This window comes from Colossoma macropomum, unplaced genomic scaffold (genome assembly GCF_904425465.1).
Source record: "Colossoma macropomum unplaced genomic scaffold, Colossoma_macropomum, whole genome shotgun sequence".
NCBI lineage: Eukaryota > Metazoa > Chordata > Actinopteri > Characiformes > Serrasalmidae > Colossoma > Colossoma macropomum.
The window spans coordinates 14,316,596-14,342,790 of NW_023494794.1; the positions used below are offsets into that span (position 1 = coordinate 14,316,596).

General features: G+C 37.3%; 1 protein-coding gene across 1 annotated transcript in view; it reads left to right on the forward strand.

The window, feature by feature from the left end:
• arhgef9a (Cdc42 guanine nucleotide exchange factor (GEF) 9a) overlaps positions 1–16,103 on the forward strand; it is a 62,560-nt gene extending 46,457 nt beyond the window's left edge. Inside the window, exons 4-11 of the mRNA XM_036580329.1 lie at positions 4,068–4,283; positions 5,719–5,898; positions 7,375–7,607; positions 8,790–8,919; positions 9,923–10,054; positions 12,593–12,836; positions 14,548–14,616; positions 15,835–16,103. Coding sequence (XP_036436222.1) covers positions 4,068–4,283; positions 5,719–5,898; positions 7,375–7,607; positions 8,790–8,919; positions 9,923–10,054; positions 12,593–12,836; positions 14,548–14,616; positions 15,835–16,007 — 1,377 coding nt within the window. The 3' untranslated portion in view covers positions 16,008–16,103. The remainder of the gene's footprint in view (positions 1–4,067; positions 4,284–5,718; positions 5,899–7,374; positions 7,608–8,789; positions 8,920–9,922; positions 10,055–12,592; positions 12,837–14,547; positions 14,617–15,834) is intronic.
• The last annotated feature ends 10,092 nt before the right edge of the window (positions 16,104–26,195 follow it).

Below are 26,195 nucleotides of genomic sequence, written 5' to 3' on the forward strand. Positions count from 1 at the left end.
AAAAACGTGTATTAATTGGCCATTGTTGTTACTCAGCAACTGGTGATGAGTGGAATGAGTAAATACTATTACTTTGAATTATATACTTTTATTTGAAATATTCCATTAATAATTTAGTAACTTCTATAAATGTGTTACGCACTAATTTATTTATTTAGTCAGTAATGACTATGAAATGCTCAGTGTACATAATGTAATATCTATTTTAAATTATTCAGTGATTAAAATATTCAGCATCTGCAATAATGCAGTGTCTACTATTAATTATTCAATTTACTATAAATAATGCAGTATTGATTATGAATTATTCTGTGCTTTGTATAAATATCATTACTGCAACAAATGATTCAGCAACTACTATGAGTAATTCAGTATCTACTGTATATAATGCAGAGTCTACTATGAATTATTCAGGATCCTCAATAAATTATTCAGGATTGACTACAAATAATGCAATATCTGTTATTAATTATTCAGTGTTCAATACAAGATACAATACAAATGAATCAGTAATGACTGTAAATCAGTAACTGCTATGAATTATTCAAAATGTACTCTAAATATTCAATATTTACTATGTTCTTCGGTGTCTACTGTAAATATTCATCATCTACTATAACTATTCAGTAACTTCTATAAATTATTCAGTATTTATTATAAATTATTCAGTATCTACTATAAACTATTCAGTATCTACTATATATTCTTAAATATCTATGATCAATATTTAGCATTTACTATAAGTTCTTCAGTATCTCCTATAAATGAATCAGTAACTACAATAAATATTCAGTATCTACTTTGTATTACTTAGTATCTACTATAAACTATTCAGTATCTGCCATAAAGTAATCAGTATCTACTATAAAGTAATCAGTATCTACTATAAATTAATCACTAACTACAGTAAGTATTCAGTATCTATTTATAATACTTAGTATCTACTATAAATTATTCAGTATCTACTAGATATCAGTATCTACTACATATACTTTGTATGTACTATGTTAACATTCATTATCTACTATAAATAATAAATAACTACTCAGAATAGTTAAGTAGTAGAAGTGTTGTGCAGTAATGAGTGAGGAGCTGAAGTGCAGACCGTCTTTAAAGGTTCAAAAATGCAGTAAAAAAAAATAACAATAGTAAAATGAAACAAAGACAGACAGAAACAGCTGAACAGCAGAAACATGAACTCGCACACATGCAGGAAGATGAATGTGTCTATTTTCCGTCTTTATCCGGACGACTGGTGAGGGGGGTATCGGGGGTCGACAGTGCTGAGTGTGTGGAATTCAGTGTGAGTATTGGTGTTTAAATCTGCTGTTTATTTATCGCCTCTCATCCTGCGCTGTTTATTGCTTTTTTCTTTTTGGAAACGAAGCAGAATTGCGCCGGTGGGAATATCGGAGCGTAGTGGAGGAATGAGGGAGAATTGTTTTCTTTCTTTCTTCTTTTTTTTTTAACTCGCTTGGTTTGACTCATCCTCTATTTTTCTCCTGAAACACTGCAGTTTCTCAGTTTTCCCTGCTTTGGGATCTTCTGCCTCAATGCTGCCTGTCACGTTTATCAGGACGTGGTTTGTTATGAACGTCTTTGCACAGAGAAGAATATATTTCATAATGCGGATAGTTCAGCTTCTGTAATCTGCTGGCTGAGCTGCTGTAAGAGAACATAGTTCTGCATGTTTTAATGCACAATTAATGTTTATTTACAGAGTTTAACACATTTTGGGGAAAAAACAAGACACAATATGTGGCCTGTGTAAAAGTAATGGCGTATTTGATATGATATGTTTTCCAATTAAAAGAAAATCAGAAAAAATAGAAATTTTGCACAAAAATCTGCAGAAAAATGTGAAATTTCAGTGTGTTTTCTGTACGGGATGTGTTCACTCACTTTCCATGAGAAAAGCAACTAAACATTTTATCAGGTGTTCACACGAGCTGTGGGTAATGCTTTACAAGAACTACATGTACATGACACATTCATGGCATATTCATAAGCAGTACAGTAGCTCTCCATTAAGGTCGAGTTTAAATAAAGATTTATTGATTGATAGTAGTATGTTAGTGCCAAGCAAACCACAAGAACATTTTTTTGGGTGTTCTAGACTAAACATGGACATTTGAAACTTGTAAAAGACATTTAACATACACTGATGAGCTGAAACATTGACTACTTAGAGATCTGTTGTATAACATTGTTTTATAATGACGTGCATGTGAAGGTCTGGGAGGTATTACACAGTAAGTGTACAGTCAGTTCTCATACACTCTTAAAAAAGAGAGTTTTTCAAGGGTTCTTTAGTAAAGAAAATAGTTCTATTGTAACATCACGGCCCTCTGTTAGGCCACCTCCAACCACTAGGAGGAGTCAGAGAACCAGGATGAGCTGATTAGGGCTGAATGGGTGCAGCTGTGGATGCTCTGCTTAAGGAGAGCTCTTCCACAGCGCACTGCTCAGTCTTGGTTTCATGCTGCCATGTGCACGTCTCTCTGGCTAAGCCAGTAACTCTGGTATTAGTTCCTCTCTCGAGTCTCGAGTGCTGTTTTCTCCAGTTATCTTTTAGCGTATGTATTTGAAGTGTTTGAAGACCCTGCTCTGGCATTTCCTTTGTCCGCCTTCACCCTTTTGTGTATCAACCCTTTCAGGCTCTCCTCGGTGGTAGCTTAGCAGTAACTCACTCACCCCTGCGTCGTGAGGTTCTAAGTTTGAGTCTCCCTCGGTGCACCTTCGCGTTCCTCTTTTTTTTCTGCGTTCTCGAGTCTCTACTGCTTTGCACTCAAGCACATCCCCCTCCCTGGTTGGTGGCTTTTCCCATAGCTCTCTGGGTTTCTAATGCGGGGATGGCTGGTTTGGTCCTCATGTGGGATTAGCCACCACGTTTCATTGATGTAGAACCATGAACACTTTGCATAGTGCTTTCTTCAGATTGACGGAGTTGATGGAGTTGTATATGGTTCTATATCGAACTTTTTTGAAAATGGTCCACCACATACATAGTTACAATGTCAAGCTTGGGACAATAGAAGAACCCTTTTTGTGCTATATAGAGCCCATTTAAAAAAAAAGTCCTATATAGAACCATTTTCATTACTAAAGATCCCTTAAAGAACCATCTTTTCTAAGTATGTAGTTAATCTAACAGGTAAGGCCAAACACACGATGTCTTTTACAATCTTCAAATGTCTGTGTTTAATCTAGACGCTCAAAAAATGTACATGTGAAATGGTTAGCTTGACGCTAACACAACACTAAAATCCCATAGGTGAAATATAGCATTTACATAGTGGTGTTTTTTTAATAGTCTTCCATGATCTTGTTTTAGGAGATGTAGTGTTGCTTATATTTGTGTGTTTATTCAGTATTATTTGTATAAATACTAAAATAATACAAATAAAGCTGCTCTGATTGTGTTTTTGAACGGGGCTCGGTTGCTGTTTATCTCTTCATTAATGTGCTTGATGCTGAGATGTGCCGTCCTGTGTTTTGTCAAGTGTTTTTGTTGTACACACCATCACACCACATGGGGTCAGGTTGGCACAAGTGCACAACATGGATGTAGCCATGAATACAGTAATTTTAGGAAATATTATCCAATATTAAAAGTGTCTTTTTTTTAAAGCGAAGATGTTCAGCTTTCATTTGCTGCTAGTTGGGTGATGCTAATGTGTCGGGCCACTGTTTTGAGATGATGAGTAATGGCTCCACCCTCCTACTTGGCAGAACCACACCAAAATTAATGCCAAGTAGCTTTTGTGTGCAAATGGAGGAACTTGCATAAATCACAATTAATAAAGCAAAGTTTATGCACAACCTTAATTTTTGAGAGTTTTTGAGAGTTTATCGCTTTACATCTCTTTTTAGCACTGTTTAAACTGTGAATTAAGCCAAATGCTGCCCTTGTGGTAAAGTGCAGTACCACTTCAGGCACTAGGTGGTGCTTTTATTTGATTTATTTAGTGTTCTCATGTGTTTTTTGCCACATGACTTGAACGTAAATCGGTGATCGGGTCATTTTCTCTTTTTTAAACTCAAAAAAGCTTGTGTTTGTGTTCCAGCTGTGGGCGAATCAGGAGGACAGTGTAGCGGTGGAGCCAGCAGAGGGCAGTAGCGAGGTGCAGAATGGTCACGCCGAGGCCAGTCCAAACCCCAGCACGGACTGCCTCTGCCTCGGCCAGCCCGCTCAGAACAGAGACCAGATGAGGGCGAACGTCATCAATGAAATAATGAGCACAGAGAGACACTACATCAAACACCTGAAGGACATCTGTGAGGTAACCAGAGTTTAGGAGTGGACAACATAGTTTAATCAGCGTTCCATCAGAAATAAAACATCAAGAATGAAGCTGTAACAAAATTAACATCTGGAAAGATGATCTAATAAAATGAATATCAGAGTGCTATGACAAAACATTCATACTGAAGTTTTAATGAAATTAATACCCAGAATAAAATACTAATAAATTAATATCTCAGTAGAGAAATTAAAATAAATAATAAAAAGTTAATAACTAATAAAATTATAATAAAAATAATACTGTTAAATTAGTTCCATTCAAATAAGATCCAGAGTGAAAAAATTAATGTCCAGAATAAAGTAATAATACAAATAAATTAATATCATGGTTGAGAAGTTAATAACTAATAAAAAGTTAAAATAAAAAATAAAATTGTAAATTTTTGTTACAAATAAATTAAGATCCAGAAGGAGCTCTGGATCTTAATTATATTATATCCAGATTAAAGTTATAAGAAAATAAAATTGTAAATAAAACTTTAACAAAAATTAATATCCAGTTTAAAGTTCTAATAAATTGATATCCAGAGTAAAGTACTAATAAATGAAAATCTTGATTCAGAAATTATGAATAAAAAGTTAATAACTAATAAAATGTTATAATAAAAATACATTTGTGAATGAAGCTCTAACAAAATGAATATCCAGTTTAAAGTTCTAATATTTAGTGTCGAGAATAAACGTGCTAATAAATGTAATATCTTGATTGAGAAATTATAATAAATGATAAAAAAGTAATAACACGAAGTTGTAATAAAATAAAATAAAATTGTGAATGAAGCTCTAACAATTAATATCCAGTTTAAAGTTCTAATAAATTAATATTGAGAATAAAGTACTAAAAATTAATCTCAATTGAGAAATTACAATGAAAAAATTAATAAGTAATAAGTTATAATAAAAATATTATAAATAGCTCTAATTAAAGAAGTACTAATTAAATTAATATCCAGGTTGAAGTCAAAATAAAATTGTGAATGAAGCAAAATGAATATGCAATTTAAAGTTCTAATAGATTAATATCCAGAATGAAGTACTAATAAATTAATAACGTGATTGAAGTAAATAATAAAGACAATGTTGTAAATTAAATTCCAATAAATGAATATCCAAAATGAATGTGTGATAAAATAAAATCTACATTGAAAAAATATTGTGAATGAAATTCTAATAAAATTGATGTTATAATAAAATAATAACAAAAATGAAATTAATATCTAGTATGACGTTATGATAACGTATCAATAGGTTTATTATGTATTAAGTTTTATTGTTTATACTTTGTCAGTGTGCAACATTTAAGCTTTTATTAAAAAATATATGGAAAATATGTGTAGAAAATAAAATGATTGACATGCATTTGAAAGTGTGTGTGTGTGTGTGTGTGTGTGTGTGTGTGTGTGTGTGTGTAGGGTTATCTGAAGCAGTGCAAAAAGAGAAGAGACTTGTTTAACGACGATCAGCTGAAAGTGATATTTGGGAATATCGAGGATATTTACAGATTCCAGCTGGGATTCGTCAGAGATCTGGAGAAACAGTTCAACACCGAGGAACCTCATCTCAGCGAGATCGGACCCTGCTTTCTGGAACACGTTAGTACTGTTCTCTTATCTTGAACCTAGTCGATCAGCCGAGACCTATTTGGTGTCTTTAGCTGATCCTGAAAGCTGGTCACTGTCTGAGTTCACATGCAAAGGTTTTCTCCAATCTGACTGAATACATTCCGATTATAGATTCAGACTGAGCTGTTTGTATCTCACTCTACTCAACAATCTGATGAAAATTTCCGTTTACTTTCACACGACAAGTAATCAGATCCAAAATTAAGTGCATATGTACAGATCCACTTAGTGTAGATGTTACCATGACAACCAGCATCACGTGAGTCCAGTCAGAGTGAGATGAGCAGCAGTGAGCAGTGCTTGTGTTTTTAATCACTTTAAAATGATGTCAGACTCAGGAAAACGTCCTTCACATGTCCTTATTAAAGAAGGCCGAGAGGAAGTCGTCGTGTTCTGAGACACATAAGCTGGACGTCCGTCCCACCGCCGTCTTTTAAAGATCAGAGCATAAACTTCGTCTCCTCTGCAGACCAGTTTCTGCTCCGCCATGTTGAACGGTATAAACTTTCACTATGACTCGACGAACATGATCAGAACGGACTTAAACTTTCCGATAGGGAATGTAATCAGATACAGGCGTTTACACAGATATTATTCTTCTATTTAACGGATTATTTACAGGATCACCCACCTCGTTCAATCGGATAGACACTGTATTCTGAATGGCCTCAATTGGACTAGTCTATTCCAATGAGGTGTCCACATGGATGTATTGTATTCCGATTGAGCTATTAGTCGGATTATGAACGGATTAGGCTGCGTGTAAACGTGGCTCGTGAAGTAAAACGTGAGCTGTATTTAAGGATTGCTCCAGTCTTGCATGAGGCCTCTTGGTCACAGGACCCTGCAGTTCCTCGTTCAAACACTAGATGGAAATACAGACCGTTTGACTTTTGACCACAGGACTGAAAGGTCTTTACACAGTCTGATGTTTACAGATTAAAAAAAGAGTTTTGAAAATGAACACACATTAATGCCGTTGTCATGGTTACAGCCCAAACATATGTGCATCAGGATGGTGGCGGAACTCTTGTAGCACAAAAGCTTACAGAAAAGCAAACGCTAACTAAAAAATGTGGAGGTCAAAGACAGTATATGAGAGCTGAAAGGCTGCGAATGACGGTGAGTTACAGTGACTGTATTTAACTGCGGCCTTCAACATGGTGGTGGTAGTATGAGCGAAGACTGATTGAGGGAGGAGGGAGAACTCTGAGAAGTAAAATTTTAAACGGTCAGTAAAAGGATTATAAAAGGTAATAAACAAATACATAAAAATAGTATCAGAATTAACATAAAATAAAAATAAAATAACATTTAATTTATTTTAATTTAATGTAATTTCAGTGCTCCCAACTTAAAACACCTTCCCACGTCTCTGCTCACTGATCGATCGATCCTGGGTATTGATCAGCTCTGTAATAACCTTTTTTTTGTGTGTTCTAACAGCAAGATGGGTTCTGGATCTACTCTGAGTACTGTAATAATCACGTCGACGCGTGCATGGAGCTGACACGCCTGATGCGGGATGGGCGGTACCAGCACTTTTTCGAAGCGTGCCGATTGGTCCAGCAGATGATTGACATCGCCATCGACGGCTTCCTCCTCACTCCAGTGCAGAAAATCTGCAAATATCCGCTGCAGCTGGCAGAGCTGCTTAAATACACTGTACAGGAGCACAGGTACAGTTACAGTACAGAGAGCCGCTTAAACACACTGTACAGGAGCGCAGGTACAGTTACAGTACAGAGAGCTGCTTAAACACACTGTACAGGAGCGCAGGTACAGTTACAGTACAGAGAGCCGCTTAAACACACTGTACAGGAGCGCAGGTACAGTTACAGTACAGAGAGCCGCTTAAACACACTGTACAGGAGCGCAGGTACAGTTACAGTACAGAGAGCTGCTTACAGTACAGAGAGCTGCTTAAACACACTGTACAGGAGCGCAGGTACAGTTACAGTACAGAGAGCTGCTTAAACACACTGTACAGGAGCGCAGGTGCAGTTACAGTACAGAGAGCTGCTTAAACACACTGTACAGGAGCGCAGGTACAGTTACAGTACAGAGAGCCGCTTAAACACACTGTACAGGAGCGCAGGTACAGTTACAGTACAGAGAGCTGCTTACAGTACAGAGAGCTGCTTAAACACACTGTACAGGAGCGCAGGTACAGTTACAGTACAGAGAGCTGCTTAAACACACTGTACAGGAGCGCAGGTACAGTTACAGTACAGAGAGCTGCTTACAGTACAGAGAGCCGCTTAAATACACTGTACAGGAGCGCAGGTACAGTTACAGTACAGAGAGCCGCTTAAATACACTGTACAGGAGCGCAGGTACAGTTACAGTACAGAGAGCCGCTTAAACACACTGTACAGGAGCGCAGGTACAGTTACAGTACAGAGAGCCGCTTAAACACACTGTACAGGAGCGCAGGTACAGTTACAGTACAGAGAGCTGCTTAAACACACTGTACAGGAGCGCAGGTACAGTTACAGTACAGAGAGCTGCTTACAGTACAGAGAGCAGGAGTCAGGAACCAAACCAGGGTTCTGTTTTCTAGATCCTTTTTTAAAACAGAAGTTGTTGTTTTTACTGTATTTACGTTTGTTTGTGTTTATTGTAATGAAATTTAGTGTTTTTATCAACCGAAACACTTTTACTGCTGAGATCAGTGACTGTAAATGATTTGTTCATGTGCAAAACCGAGTGTCGACAGGAGAATCGCTGGATATTTGAGTGATTTTTCTGTTCACTGAGTAGATTTTCACAACTACTCTCTCTCTCTCTCTCTCTCTCTCCCCCTCTCTCTCTCTCTCTCTCTCTCTCCCTCTCCCTCTCTCTCTCTCTCTCTCTCTCAGTGATTACCGGTACGTTGCTGCTGCGTTGGCTGTGATGCGAAACGTAACTCAGCAAATTAACGAGCGGAAACGGAGACTCGAGAACATTGACAAAATCGCCCAATGGCAGGCCTCCGTTCTGGACTGGGAGGTGTGTTCAGCCAGTCAGATGTTGTCTAGCTATTACAGCTTGTGTTTATTTGTTTACTTAAATCTTAAAAAATCATAAAATATAGAAAGATCACAATTTGCCTGTATTCAGAATTTCATAAGCTAAAGAAATACGATTCTACCATGAAGGAAATGTTCACAAAAAATGCAAATTTATGGGCCGTACCATTATTGGGTTAAATTATGGGCCATATCATTATTGGGTTCATTTATGGGCCGTACCATTATTGGGTTAAATTATGGGCCATATCATTATTGAGTTAAATTATGGGCTGTACCATTATTGGACTAATTTATGGGCCGTACCATTATTGGGCTAATTTATGGGCCGTACCATTATTGGGCTAATTTATGGGCCGTACCATTATTGGGTTAATTTATGGGCTGTACCATTATTGGACTAATTTATGGGCCGTACTATTATTGGGCTAATTTATGCGCCATACCATTATTATTTCTGGGTCATACCATTACTGGGCCATACCATTACTTGTTCATTTCTGGGCCTTACCATTACTGGGTTCATTTCTGGACTGTACAATTACTGGGTTCATTTCTGGGTCGTCCCATTCTGGAGTTCAGATATGGGTTGTACGTTTGGAGGGTCAAATCTGGGTTGTAATGTTCTTGGCAGCGTTTCACTTTTCTTCACCTCTGTGTGTGTGTGTATGTGGTGTGTGTGTGTGTGTGTGTGTGTGTGTGTGTGTGTGTGTGTATGTTTTGTGTGTGTGTGTGTGTGTGTGTGTATGTGGTGTGTGTGGTGTGTGTGTGTGTGTGTGGTGTGTGTGTGTGTGTGTGTATGTTTTGTGTGTGTGTATGTGGTGTGTGTGTATGTGGTGTGTGTGGTGTGTGTGTGTGTGTGTGTGTGTGTGTGTGTGTGTGTGTATGTTTTGTGTGTGTGTATGTGGTGTGTGTGTGGTGTGTGTGTATGTGGTGTGTGTGTATGTGTGTGTGGTGTGTGTGGTGTGTGTGTGTGTGTTCAGGGTGAGGACGTTCTGGACAGAAGCTCTGAGCTGGTCTACACTGGAGAATTGTCCTGGATCTATCAGCCCTACGGCCGCAGCCAAACCAGAGTCTTCTTCCTGTTTGACCACCAAATGGTCATCTGTAAGAAGGTGAGAGAGAAGAAAAGAAGAAAGGAGTACAAACAGTAAAGGAAGACAAAAAGATAAAGGAGGTAGACAAAAACAATAAAAGGAGAGAGAGTAAGAGCAAGAAAGAAAGAAAATCAATAAACGAAAAAGAAAAATGTCTACGGCAGTGTAAACAGGAGAGAGGAGGAAGGGGTAATGTAGGACAAAAAAGAGGGAGCAAGAGAGAAGAGAGAAGAGAGAGACATGGGGAATAGAAATAAGGACAGGAGAGAGAGAGAACATAAAAGATGGTGGAGAGGGAAAGAGATGTGAAAAGTAGAGAGAAAGAGAGAGTGAGAGTGAGGGAGAAAGATAAGAGGAGTGACTGAGTTCAGATGGACGGACTGAGACGCTGCACTTTGACTCATCATGAATAATAAAAACAGAGAAGCTGCTGGACGACTTTGTCCTTATAGAGCGAAGCTGAAAGGAGAGGAGATCCTGTGTGTCTCTATGGACTATAAAGAGTCCGAGTGGACAGATGAACAAGAAACACACAGTCCTGAGGTCGTGCGTCATTCTGCGGTCATTTTAATGTACTTAGAACAGAACTACCTTATAAATGGATTAAACTTACTTCATTAATGGTTATTAATTAGGACATAAACAGGTTGAAATCATTAATAAGCATAGGGGGGACAGTGACAGTTGCTTGCCTAAAACTGAACCCACAGTAAGATTTTGTTGATCTTGTTTTTCTCCATCAGTCAGCAGTGACCCTGCCAGCCTCATCACATATTTATATTCATTAGATATTAACAGGTCGCTTTTGGCCTCTTTATTAATGTTTTATAACTGTTTATTAAACATTTTGAGTTGTTTGACCTAATTAGAAACATTTATAAGTATTTTGAGTTTAATTGCCCTCCAGAAAAATATTGATCAGCATCAATGTAACGAGGCGGTCAGTTTATAAATCCTGTCCATTTTCTGCAAAATATGTGTACAAGCTTCCAAATACAGGGGGTCCTGGTGGTCCAGGATGTCCTAAATAATCTTTTGGACCCCCTGAATGTCTCAAAATGAAAATTCTGGTGGGTAGTTAGGGGAAATATAGATGCTCCAATACAAATTCAAGCTCATTATTTATCTTATACTCTTAAAAAAGAGGGTTCTTTAGAAAAGAAAATAGCTCAGTATAGAACCATGAATACGCAAAGAACCCTTTGCATGATTAAAAGGTTCTTTGTATGTGAAAAAGTTTTTCAGATTGATGAAGAATGTGCTGTAGATGGTTCTACACTCTTTAGTAAAAAGCAAGGTTCTCTATAGAACCATGAACACTCAAAGAACCCTTTGCATGATTAAAGGGTTCTTTGCATTGTGAGCACATTCTCTTGATGGCTCTATATGGAACCTTTTTGAAAATGGTTCTACATAGCACCCAAAAGTTCTTCTATTATTACAAGCTTGACATCGTAACAATAGAAGAACCCTTTTTGAGTTCTGCTATAGTTACGATGTCAACCTTGTAACAATAGGAGAACTCTTTTGGAACCTTTTTTGAAAAAGGTTCTATATAGAGCCATCTACATCACATTTTCCATCAGTCTGAAGAACATAATGCAAAGAAACCTTCAATCATGCAAAGCCTTCTTTGAATATAGAACCATTTTATATAGAACCCATTTTGTTTACTCTAGAACACTTTAAGAACCATCTTTTTTTTTTTTACTGTGATGATTCTACATACCACCTTTTTGAAAAGGGTTCTGTATAGCACCAAAAAGGGTTCTTTAATTGTTGCAACCTTGACATAACAATAGCAGAACCCTTTTTGTTGCTATTTAGAACAATATACAACACATTCTCCATCAATATGAAGAACACTTTACACGATGGAAAGAACTGTTTAATCATGCAAATGGTTCTTTGAGTGTTCATGAATCTATACAGACACATTTTCTTTATGGAAGAACCCTTGAGGAACCATCTTTAAAAGTGTACTTCACAATCAGCTTCTGTCTTTGGTGTTCTTAACTAGCTAGAGCTGCAGCACTGCTCTGCCTCAGGGTGGCGCTGTAGCAGACTGGTTCACCCAGTTGGTCCTTCATAGTACAGAAACTGTAACTCTGCCCGGATTCCTCTGAAACACTTTACAATGAGCTGCAGCAGATCTGTAAACCTGAAAACTCGCCCAGTTTCCCAAGAGTTTGGAGTGAAGAGTGACTGTTCCTCATTTCTCACACTGAAGACAGAAGAGGAGACGAGGAAGATCTCAGTTACTGTGAGGAAGAGCGCAGAACCGCACTAGAACAGGGACTTTACAGGAGAACAAACATTAAACCAAAATTTCTGCCGCCGTTGAAGCATCAGCGCCGCTATGGAGAATCAGTTAGCAATTAGCTAACAAATTAATTTTTTTTTCACTCATTCTGATAAAGCGTTTCCAATATTCTGTAAAAGGGATCAATATTTACTTGTGTTGGATGTTCAGGACAATCTTGAGGAAATGAAAAATTGCATTCAAAGCATTTTATATATTTGACATCGTTAACAAATCTGCTCCTCTTTCATCAGGACCTGATCCGGCGCGACAGTCTGTACTACAAAGGCCGGATCGACATGGACCGCTACGAGGTCGTGGACGCGATCGACGGCCGAGACGACGATTTTAACGTCAGCGTGAAAAACGCTTTCAAACTGAGGAACAAGGACTCGGACGAGATCCACATATTTATCGCCAAGAAGCTGGAGGAGAAGATCCGCTGGCTGCGAGCGTTTCACGAAGAGCGCAAGATGGTGCAGGAGGACGAAAAGATCGGTGAGGAACTGGACATCGTTCATGTTCGTTCTTTTTGGTTCTCGGTGCTGTGTACTGTTATTACTATTACAGCTACAGAGTTCGGGCTACGTTCACGTTATCAGCCTGAAGTGGCACAAGTCTGATTTTGTTTGTCTGATTTTTAGTGTATTCCACAAACAAAAGGCAGTGTTAATACAGGGAGATTCACTCGAAAAAGGCCCCAAATATTCTGTAATAACTCTCGCTGGGATGAAGCAATCTGAACGAAACAAGGTGCAACATGCTCCTCAGTATATGGAGCTTCGAACAAGCCGGGATGCCCCTGCGTCGGAGCGATGAGTTAGGCGCTGAACTTGAGGCTGTGCATTGTGATTTTATCATGGGCAAGAGGGTTTCACTCCGCTTCACGTCGTGCCTAACAACACCCTGCCCCGTGATAAAATCATGCACAGCTTCTCATGGCTTACTTCTTTATTCAAAGCTTTTTTCCAGGTGGAGAGGCAGGTGAGATAACATACGGCTTTTGTCCTCTATTTAAAACTTTTCGAAAGTCGTGCCAGAGACGTTGCGCTGTGTTCAGTCAGGGAGCGTATTGAACAGTCGACGCTCGCAGTTTTTACTCTGCACTGTGGGAACTTTCCGGGAACAAAAGTTTGGAAAGTCTGACGATGAGACACCCGAGAAAAACGCCTGATTTCCTGAGCAGCAGCGGTTCATTCACATGACCTTTTTGATTAGGATGTGCGTCGTATCATTTGTGTCACTTTCCTGCCCAAATGTGAACCGTCTTCTTAAGCCTTAAGCCAAGAGTTTTAAAGTCTGAACAGATTACAGAAGACTAGGCATCACAGCTATCAGACTGGTTTCTGCAGATTTTTTGGGTGACTGAAATATTGGGGAAACGTTTGATAAACTCTGACTGGTCTGAAACGCAATCAGGAGGCCTAAAATTCTGAGTCTGCCCCCCTCAAACACAACTCGACTCTCTCTCCAACTGTCGACTCCGAATGACACAAAAATCTGCAGACTAGAGCCGACCAGCTCAGACTCGGCCTGAGAATCGGGGCTAAAATCTGGGTAGAAGTCGTGTAGTGTAACCCCGGCTTTAGAAAGAACAGATTGGAGCAAAGAATCAGAATTGAGTGATGAGGCTTGTAATGTGAACAGAGCCTTGGATTAATAGATTAGTGTTGCTCTTGTTCATCTGGAGTATTTTTTGGCTGCTTTGTTTAAATGGAAGTATTTCTTTTACTGCTTTTTACACACATTGATTATTTACACACATTAGGTATTTGTACAGTGTATGAAGACAATAGTCGGCAATCATTCCATCAGTTATGCAGCAATAGCTGATCATTAATGGGAGTTTATGCGTCTCGTATGTCAGTTTACTGGCAGTTACTCTTTTCTGCCACTAGGGGGGTTCTGCATACACACATTCAGGAGCAGTTCTAAATATACGCACATTTTCATGTGCAAGAAAAAATGGTAAATGATGTTCTGTGCGTACACACGGCTGATTACATGAGACCCCTGGTGCTTCTGCTAAAATATATCTATATGCAAAATGATCACCACTACAAAAAGACAGTAACTGAGAACATCTTAGGATTTTTTCAGGAGCTGAATTTCGGAAAATTCGTATAAACTTCTCTGTAATAGTTTCCTTTGGAAAGCTGGGATGGTGCTGAATGCTTTGTGTGTTAACGCTGGTTTTATGTTGATTCAGGGTTTGAAATCTCAGAGTATCAGAAGAGGCAGGCGGCCCTGACGGTCAGGAGAGTCACCAAACAGAAAGGTAACACCTCACTGACCTTACGGTGTGTTTGAGTCTGAATTGGACTAATTAAAATCACTGTTTACGATAATATAAAGCTTTATTGTGGAGAATAAATGTGTAAAATGATTGAAATATGACGCTGGTGCTGTACAGCTTCAGTTTTTAACTAATTAATACAAAACTGTAAAAAAATGAAGAAATGTTAGATGATTCTAAAAATGACAGAGAAACACTGTAGAACATCCAGAATAAAGTTCTAATAAATTAACATCCAGAATGAAGTTCTAATAAAATTAACGGTCAGAATGAAGTTCTAATAAATTAACATCCAGAATGAAGTTCTAATAAAATTGACGTCCAGAATAAAGTTCTAATAAATTAAGGTCCAGAATGAAGTTCTGATAAAATTAACATCCAGAATGAAGTTCTGATAAAATTAATATCCAGAATGAAGTTCTGGTAAATTAGTATCCAGAATGAAGTTCTGATAAAATTAACATCCAGAATGAAGTTCTGATAAAATTAATATCCAGAATGAAGTTCTGGTAAAATTAGTATCCAGAATGAAGTTCTGATAAAATTAGTATCCAGAATGAAGTTCTGATAAAATTAACATCCAGAATGAAGTTCTGATAAAATTAATATCCAGAATGAAGTTCTGGTAAAATTAGTATCCAGAATGAAGTTCTGATAAAATTAACATCCAGAATGAAGTTCTGATAAAATTAATATCCAGAATGAAGTTCTGGTAAAATTAGTATCCAGAATGAAGTTCTGATAAAATTAACATCCAGAATGAAGTTCTGATAAAAATTAATATCCAGAATGAAGTTCTGATAAAATAGTTCCAGAATGAGTTCTGATAAAATTAACATCCAGAATGAAGTTCTGATAAAATTAGTATCCAGAATGAAGTTCTGATAAAATAAACATGCAAAATGAAATTTTAATAAAATTAACATCCAGAATGAAGTTCTAATAAAACGAAGATACAGAATGAAGTTCTAGAATGATGAATATCCAGAATGCCTCTTGAAAAATTACCAGTGATGTCAAAATTTTCTATAAATAACTAAAATATATTATGAATTAATAACATCTTGTTGTTGCTAAAAAAAACTGAAAAAAGAATGAAATCTAATAATTTCTCATGTGTAGTTTGTAATAATAATATAATTTTGTCCTACAGTACATTTTACCCATGTGCCTATTCACCTGTGTGTGTGTGTTTTGCAGGCGTTGGCCGGTCAGCCCCCCCTGCCTACCCCCCTCCTCTGGACCCCATGAACCCGGGTCAGTTCCTCCTGCCGGACGGTTACGGCCAGGCGGACGGATACGAGTACGGACCCAAACGCAGCACATCTCCCTTCTGGCAGAACATCAGCCGGTTAGCCCCCTTTAAGAAATAACGCTAACAGCAGCGCTGAGCCCAGAGAGGAAAGACGGACTGCTGTATTTTTCTGGAACAAAAACAAACAAGCAAACAAACAAACAAACACACACATGAAAAACAAAAGAAGAAGAAGCAGAAGAAGCAGAAGCACTGTCCTACATGCGGCGGAGAAAAGCTGATGGTGTCCGGAGGAGAGAGACTCACTGCGGGAGAGGAGATACGGGCTGGTTCTGTCCTGAGCTTTTGGCGCCCCCTCCTGGGTTGGCTGCACTGAACAATATACATTACACAGTTCACTATGGAGACACGTACGGACACACAGTATTTGAGGCACATCACACACACACACACACACACACACACACACACACACAGTTGGGCTGGTCTGAGCAACATTTAGACGTTTTAAATATTCATCAATACAACTCTTAAAAACAATAATGTTTCATAATATTTCATAATTAACCTTTATTTAGAAACTATTTTCGCATTTTCTAATCAAAACATCCCCGTTTTTGCATTTGTAACAAACAGTTTTACATATTTATTCTTCCCTTTTTACGATGGACGTCCCAAAAACGCAGAAAAACAGATGAGCTCCATCTGATGTAAAGTCCAGTAAGGAGGCAAATGAGTCTGACTGGACTTCTTACCCAGATGCTGGTCAGTTCAGCTGAATGGAAAGTTCATATTCCATTGCTGACATACACGCCTGAAAAAGATGGTTCTATTTAGAATCATGTGTTTAAATTTAGAATAAAAAACACTGAAATAACTCAGTTTTATGCTCAAAGTTTTTTGAGAATGATTTTACTCTTAAAAAAGGTTCTTTAGTAAAGAAAATGGTTCTATATTGAACTATGATCACTCAAAGAACCCCTTGCATGATTAACAGATTCTTTTCATGGTATAATAGTTATTGAGATTGATGGAGAATGTGTTCTATAGGGTTCCATATGCTACCAAGGGTTCTATATACTTCCAAAACATTTTCTGCAGGTGTTACGATGTCAAGCTTGTAACTATAGAAGAACTCTTCTTCATGCTATATGGAGCCATTCTCAAAAAAAGGTTCTATATAGAACTATTTACAACACATTTTCACGAATCTGAAGAGCCATTTCATCGTACAGTGGGTTCTATATAGAACTCATGATGCTAAATAGAATATTTTTTTTAACCAGCCAATAAACTCACAGAATAAGACTCAAACTTCATGCTGCAGCTTTTTAAAACATCGAGTCGCTTTTACCTGAAAATATGAACAATCATCATCTAGAAGATGAAGAATATTTAATTCCTTCATTTCGTTAAGCATGTATTTGGAATCAGCTCACTTATTTGCTGTACCGCCGTCTGTTTTCGCACATGCTCAGACTGAGAGAAACGAAAGAAATCAGAGTAAGAGTTCACATGCACTGAGAAATCTGATTACTGAGCTAAAATCCAGCCTCTATCAGATTTCTTAATTGGATTTGTAGATCTTACTACAGTCTAAGAAACCAGAGTGTGCTATTTACATGACTACTTAAATAATCAGATAACAGCAGAAATCTGATTATGATCAGATGATTAAGTGCATGTAAAACACAGTAATAAATAAGCCTCGAACTTTAGTGTTGGGAATGAAACAAAGGAAACTACATAGAAAGAACAAAAGCAAGACGTTTTTTGTTTAGTTACACTCTTAAAAAAATTATTCTTCAAGGGTTCTTTAGAAAACGGTTCTATATAGAACCATAAACACGCAAAGAAACCTTTGCATGATTAAAGGGTTCTTTGCATCATGAAAGGGTTTTTTCAGATTGATGGAGAATGAAAATGGTTCTACATAGCACCCAAAAGGGGTTCTTCTATAGTTACAATGTCATGTTTGTAACAATCGAAGAACCCTTTTGGGTGCTAAATAGAACCTTTTTCAAAAACATTCTATGCAGAACCATCTACAACACACTCATGCACATTCTCCATCTAGTTGAAGAACCTTTTACGATGCAAAGAACCCTTTAATCATACAAGGTTTCTTTGAGTGCACATTGTTCTATATAGAACCATTTTCTTTACCAAAGAACCCCTGAAGATCCTGAACTGCAGCTGCTGTTATGTTGGTCAGCCAGAAACCAGCATTTAAAAAGCTGCTTATTTGTTTGTCTCAGTGAAATATTAAATAATAATCAGACAAGTATTCAGTTTATTTAGTTCTACTCGTGCACATAGTTCTCTTCTGTACTGGATATTTTTTCCATGGATAAAGCCGTCACATCTCTGTTCTAGCATGTTGACAGATCGGTTCCCAACACATCAAAACAACGTATGTATTAGTTATTTGTTACTCATTAAGACACGACTCAAGAATTTTTGTTGCAAACCAATTTAGTAAAACATCAGTCTGAAACTAACTACTCTCTTAAAGATGGTTCTTCAAGAGTTCTCTAGTAAAGACAGTGGTTCTATATAGAACCGTGAACATTTGCATGATTAAATTGCTCTTTGCATGGTGAAATAGTTCTTCAGATTGATGGAGAATGCGCTGTAGATGATTTTAGCTCTGTAGAGATCTAATTTTTTTTTTTTTTGGAAAAGGGTTCTTCTATATAGCACCAAAAAGGGTTCTATTGCTACAACGTCAAGCTTGTAACAATAGAAGAACCCTTTTTGGTGCTATAAAGACCCATGTGCAAAACATTCTCCATCATTACATGCTTTGCATGGTGAAATACACTCTTAATGATGGTTCCTCAAGTGGTTTGATATAGAACCATGAACACTCAAAGAAGCCTTTGCATGACTAAAGGGTTCTTCACATCAATAAATGGTTCTTCAGATTCAAAATGGTTTTTTATAGCACCAAAAAAGATTCATACTTCTTTATAGAACCATTTTCTTTACTAAAGAACCCCTGAAGAACCATCTTTTTTAAGTGTGTAGTGATAGAACCTTATTGAAAATGGTTCTATAGAACCTCTGTAGAACCTTTCTGAAAATGGTTCTATGTAGGACCAAAAAGGGTTCATGGTTCTATATAAAACCATTTTCTTTACTAAAGAACCCCTGAAGAACCATCTTTTTTAAGTGTGTAGTTCTTCAGATTGATGTTACCAATTTTATGGTTCTGTACAGAACCATATACAACACATTTTCCATGCATCTGAAGAACGATTTCACCATGCAAAGAACCATTTAGTCATGCAAATGGTTTGTGTCCATGGTTCTATCTAAACCATTGTCTTTACTAAAGAATCCTTGAAGAACCATCTTTTTAAGTGTGTAATGATAGAACCTTTTTGAAAATGGTTCTCTATATGACCAAAAAGGTTCTTGGTTCTGTATAGAACCATTTTCTTTAGTAAAGAACATTTGATGAACCATCTGTTTTAAGTGTGTGGTTCCTCAGATTGATGGAGAATGTGTTGTGTATGGATATATATATCTTCTTCTAACGTTTTTTGGTGCTGTATAGAACCATTTTCTTTACTAAAGAACCATTTAGTTATGCAAATGGTTTGAGTGTTCCTGGTTCTATATAAACCATTGTCTTTACTAAAGAACCTTTGAATAACCATCTTTTTGAAAATGGTTCCAAAAAGGGTTCTTGGTTCTGTACAGAGCCATTTTCTTTAGTAAAGAACCCTTGAAAAAACATCTTTTTTTAAGTCAGTAGTTCCGTTGATTGATGGACAGTGTGTTGTATATGGTTCTATATAGCACCAAAAAGGGTTCTTCTAACCGTTTATTGTGCTATATAGAACCATTTTGAAAACGGTTCTGTATAGAACCATACGCAACACATTCTCCATCCATCTGAAATATGATTTCACCATGCAAAGAACCATTTAATCATGAAAATGGTTCGTTGAGTGTTTACGGTTCTATAGAGCCATTGTCTTTACTAAAGAACCTTTGAAGAACCTTGTAAAGACTTTACACACAAAGCTAAGCAAAACCGGTGCAGCTCAATTCAGGAACCCACACTAGTGTTCTAGATATTTGGAACTAAAACAGAAGACAAAGCTTCCGAATACGAAATTTGGAAACGAGTCCCAACATAACGAACAAATCCTGGCGTATTCCGATTATTTGGGCCGGCCCTACACTCAGAGACGTTTACCGCACACACACACACACACTCACACACACACACACACACACACACACACACACACACACACACACACACACACACACACACACACACACACACTCACACACACACACTCGTTACGGTTATATACGCACCTGTGCATCCCTTTGGAAACCAAACCACGACCCGACTTCACCCCCTTCTCCTCACCACTTTTTCCTCCAGTGGGATTTTAGATAACGAAAAAAAAAAGACTCTGTGTTTTTTCCCTTTTCTCTTCAGACGAGTGAAGAAGCGTTTTCACGTTTTAAACAACGACAAACGACAAAAACAGAAAAGAAAACCTGACAAAGCACTAAACTACTACAGACGACTCTCCGCTCTCTAGCGCCGCCCTGGTGTTCCTCCGTGCACTGTGACTATTCGGGGCATTCTCTCTCTCTCTCTCTCTCTCTCTCTCACTTCTTCTGCATCACCACTTCGACAGCGTAAAGCCTGGTCAATCCTACCGCGTTCAGATTCTTCACCGATGTTTTGTTTTCGTTTGTTTGTTTTTCATTTGTTTTTGTTGTTTTTTTTTTTCAGTGGGTTGATTCTGCTGCATTCTTTCGGTTCTGTTCTGCATGAAAATACTATGATGAAAAACAACAACAAGAAAAAAAAAAAGAACAAAAAATGTCCATTGCAGGTATTTTTATATGTGCAATTATATTCTTACGGGTCAAAGTCATGTTAAAAAAAAACAAAACAAAAAAAAGAAGATGAAGACGAAAAAAGAAGAACAGCATCAGCAGCTGCAAACTGTCTCGCTCGTTCCTTAATGCCGATGTGGTCAGTCGGGCATTCGTTTGTCTCCAAATAGAGTAAAGTTGTTTTTTTCCAGATGTTTAGTTTCAGTGCAACTGCAGAACTTATACTCCTACAATCCGCGTCATGTAACGTTTAAATTTGACAGAATTTTCTTGACCTTTCAGTTCATTTCTTGAATAATCGATTTCTGATTGGTCAATTTGCTCCCAGACTTTGATCCACTTTGATTGTCCAGTTTGTCAAATGTTAGTTACTTTATTTAAACAGTAATTAGTGGATTTTAATTGATGTTCATTTCTAATTGATACTGAACTGGCCTTCAAACTTTGATCCATGTTAATTGGCTAATTCGCCTAGTTACATTTGCATATTTAAATATTCAAATTCGCTATTTAGTTCGTTCTATTTAATATATCACTGATCTCAAATTGCAAACTAGTTGTTTCTAATTAATATAAAATTGACCCATGGATTGGTTAATTAAACTCATTAATTAGTTCCTTCTGATTGATATTGAATTGAGCCACAGGCTTTGATCCACTTTGTCTAATTAGCCAAATGTTAGCTCCTTTAATTATTTATTACTAATTGATGTCAGTTTGTAACTGATCTAAAATTGCTTTGCAGACTTTGATCCAGTCTGATTGTCCAGTTAGTTGATTGATTGTTACTTTATTTAAATAATCAAAGCAGTTATTTCTAATTGATATTAAACACCTGGATCCAATTTTGTCTGCTTAGCCAAATGTTAGTCCTTTGTATTAATAATATAATTAGTTAATTGGTCATTTCAAATTGATATCAGTCTCTGGCTGATTTCAAATTGCTTTGCAGACTTTAATTCTCTTATTAGTCAAATTTTAATTTGTTCCAATTTTAACTGAATTGAATTGACGGTCAATTGACTTTGATCCAATTTGTATAATTATCCAAATGTTTTACTTTATTTAAACAGCCTAATTAGTTAATTTTCAGAGGATATTCTTATGTAAGTGATACTGAATTGACCCACAGGCTTTGGTCCTCTTTAACTGTTTAGCCTAATTACTATTACTTTATTTAAATATGCAAATTAGTTAATTGGTTATTTCTAAGTGATATTAATCCTCTATTATGTTATTAATTGAACATGATAAAAATGTTTTAATGTGTTTTTATTGTTTAAAATTGCTTAAATAATGGAAATATTTGGAAAAAAATTATTTGAGTGGGGTATAAATTGTTGCCATATGGCAACAATGCATAATCGTACCATAGCACTATAAAGTCGATAAAAAAACACCATAAAATCTCATTTTTCTCTAAAAACATCCTTTTATTGAAAACAAGACCAAACAAATCCAACTTAAATTTAGTGAAATATATTTACCCCCATATTTACGAATACTTGAAATGAATACAATTTCAATTGGTATTTGGAATGTTTAGTAATAAGACTTCCTGGTTATGTGATGTAATGAAGTGTTCGTATTTTCAAAGTAAAAGACCCTTTTTCCACAATTGAATAGAAATTTAGATTTTATATCACTGCTTTTTAGTAAAATTGATATAAAGTAATTGTTGCCATATGGCAACACCGTGCAATAGAGGGTTAAACTGACCCACAGACAAATCACAAACTTTGATCTGCTTTGTCTAATTAGCCAAATGTTATTTTACAAAGACAAAAGTTAATTTATGTAAACAGTTAAATTATTTAATTGAAAGATATCCATTTGTAATCAATACTGAATCAAATCACAGGCTTTGATCTGCTTTGTCTATTTAGCCAAAATTTTGTATCAATTTGTAACTGATCTCAAATTTTTGCAGACTTTGATCCAGTTTGATTGTGCAATTAGTCAAATCTTAGTTACTTTATTTAAAGAATAATTACTTGATTTTAATTGATGTCCATTTCTAATTGATGCTGAATTGACCCACAGACTTTGATCCTATTTAATTGCTTAATTAACTTTCTAACTGATCTCAAATTGCTTCACAGACTTTCTGATTTCCCAATTAGTCAAACGCTAATGACTTCATTTAAATAATCATTTAATTATAATTGATATTACATTCACCCACAGACTTTGATCCCATTTTGCCTAGCAGCCTAATTAGTTCACTCTAAAGTAACTGATACTGAATTGACCCACAGACTTTGATCCTCTTCCATTGTCTAATTAGCCTAATTGCATTATATTGTTTGAATATTCAAATTAGTTATTTAGTCATTTCTAATCAATATCAGTTTCTAACTGATCTTAAATTGCTTCGCAGACTTTGATCCAGTTTGACTGAGTAATCAGCCAAATGTTAATGACTTCATTTAAATAATTCATTAGTTACTTTCAATTATGTAATTATTTAGGGGATTTTTTTGGTACCAGTTCTTCTGCTTTTCTCTAATATTGTGCCAAAATACTCTGTTTTTGCCAAATTGTCCCGTAAGCAGGTGCGCTGGTGTGGCACGACACCAGATCCCTCGGAGATGGATCCCAGGTTTGTGTCTTTCTCAGGCGACATTTTACGTCAGAAAATCTTGGCTAACGCTGCTGCTGTTAGCATTTTAGCGTTTGATTTCTGCCTTTTATTTTTTTTCCTCTTTGTTTTCTCCTCACTAACGGGACTCGTGCAAGGTTTCATTTACGGTCTCTTCAGATTTTGTCTGATAACTTTTGAAAGATAGTATTTAGTCCAAATCACAATATTTAAAGTATGAATATAAAGCATTATTTATTCTATTATAATGTGATATTTTTTCCACTTTCTGCATTTTGGAGTTCGGAGTCAAGGAACCGGAGCGGATTGCCTCTGACTTAACGAGTTGTTAACGAGAAAGAACAGACTTTTGAAGAGGGGGGAGAAAAAAAGACGACAAAATGCCTCACTAAGAGAAGAACTGTGGCAGAAGTGATGTTGCACCATATGTACTAAGTGCCATATGAAAATGATGTTAGGTTATGAAGGAAAATATCAGTTTAATGTTTTAATTTGGTGATCTGATTGACATGATATCATTATTTCATAATAAACTTCGTTATGAACACCACAAAGAGGAATCAAGGGCGTGTTTCTCGCCGTCGTATGATTGTTGATGGTTTGATCTTTGTTAGAGATTCTAGTGGTGGTACGTTTTGGAAAATCACACCATTTGGTGAGTACTCATATTTTTTATGGGTTATCATCATAAACATGTCATATGCTAAAGACTGGGTTAATAAACTAAACTACTATGATCATATGACACACAAGACAGGTGAATAGAGTTAGTACTCCGGTGAATGAGAGCGCTGATTGGAGCGCAAGGGAAGGTCAGGAGTCACTTTGGTTATGTGATCTCCCAGAGGATTCTGGGAGATGGAGTCCGAGTGTGTCTCAGAGCCAGGGGGATGCGTACCCCTCCACCAAAGAGCAAAGAGTCTGGGATTGCCCTGGGGCGAGGTTGGCCAGGACTTCCACCACGCCCACCACCGGAGACTTGAACAAGAGCAGACCCAGAGCTGCTGAGGTGGGGTTCGCCTATGACATCAGGGAGTGAACTAGGGGGCACTTTCCGTGGACGACCCCTAGGCCGAGCAGCAATTTGTCACGGTGTTGACTGTGGAAGTCCGCAATGAGGCCAGGATCCAGTACGTCACGTGCTAAGATCCAACGCTGCTCCTCGGGGCCATATCCCTCCCAGTCCACCAAATACTGGAGGTTACCTCCACGTCTCCGGGAGTCCAGCAGCCTATGGACAGCGTAGACTGGTGCCCCTTCTATCTCCTCCGGGGGATGTGGCGTGATGTCTGACGTAGCCTCGTCCAGAGGCCCTGCGACGACTCTAAAACGAGGGGGCAAATCTAAAGTGGTTGATGTCTGACATGTCTGAATTTGAATTCAGAATGTTCTAGAACTAAAAAGGGCAGGAGTTCGCTGTGAAGAGCGCTGGTTTCCAGATAAACGAGTTCGGGTCATAGTTGAGATGGTTCCAACGCTTACAGGTCCCCCATCCAAGGCTGTCACCCGTAGCAACATCTTCAGGATTTCCACCGGAATTTGAAGTTGCTCCACCAGACGGGAATGAATAAAATTTCCTTCAGCACCGAAATCAACGACAACAGAATTTGGATGACAGCATATAGTTACAACAGTCGCAACAGGAACGGTTTTGAAACCAACCCGTTTGTGGGAACACTCGCCACATTAGCATGTGGCGTATACTCCACGTACTTTCCAGGCGCCTTATGTTTTTGTGGTCTGGTTCGGCATTCACAAAGGTGATGACAAGCATTTCCACAGTACAGACACAGGTTATTCCTCAGACGGCGGAGTCTTTCTTCCTGGGATAGGCTGGATGAGTTGCACTGCATGGGTTCTTCTGATTCCTTATGTTCCACAGGTTCTTGGGGTGTTCTTACTCTGGTAATCATCTTTCTGGCGGCTCATTCTACTCTAGGCTTCTTGCGGTTGTTGAGTGGGTGATCAAGTCGAATAGAAAGGGTAATGAGTTGATCTGTAGTCAAGTTTATCGTCCTTACAGGCCAGTTCATTCAAAATCTCAAGATCAAGTCCTTGATGGAACATGACCAAAAGAGCCGCTTCATTCCACCCACTGCTAGCAGCTGGTGTACGGGAATAACCTACTACTGAGTGATTGCCCTGGCGTAGTTTCGAAAGCAAATCTTGTAATCTCAGGACAACAAAGTTTTTATCTTGACATCACGACTTAACTATCTTGTGCTCTCAAGGTAACAAAGTTCACAAGATAATTTAGTCATGATTTCAAGATATTAATCCAGAGAATTAAATCAACAGCTCATGTCCTCTCTAGACTTCCGTAGTTACTTCATAACTAACAAACCATGAACTGTTCATGTATTTAGTTGTTCACCTTCAATATATTAACATTGTTATAACAGGCATATAAGATTAATTCGTTATTAAGTAATAGTCTTTATAATTAACAAATCGTATACTAAGCAGGGATTTAATTCATTTTAGTTCATAAAGCAACATATATGTTAATATATGTCTACTTTTTAAAAGGGATGTATTCCTACATCCATGTCATTGCTTTCTAATAAATAAATGACGATCAAATCAGAAATCCACAGCTAATACCCTGTTAGTAAATATGTATTTAAAAAATATCAATATATAAATACTGGCTGGCAAAGCTATTTACCAATGAAAACAACACTAAATATTTTAGGCCTCCTAATGATTTGGTAGACATAATTAGTAGATTTTAGTCCATTTCTGTGATTAGTTCATTACAATGTAACAGCTAGTAGATGTCTTATAAACTGTTATTACAAAGTTTTACCAGACAAGCTTACTGGGAGA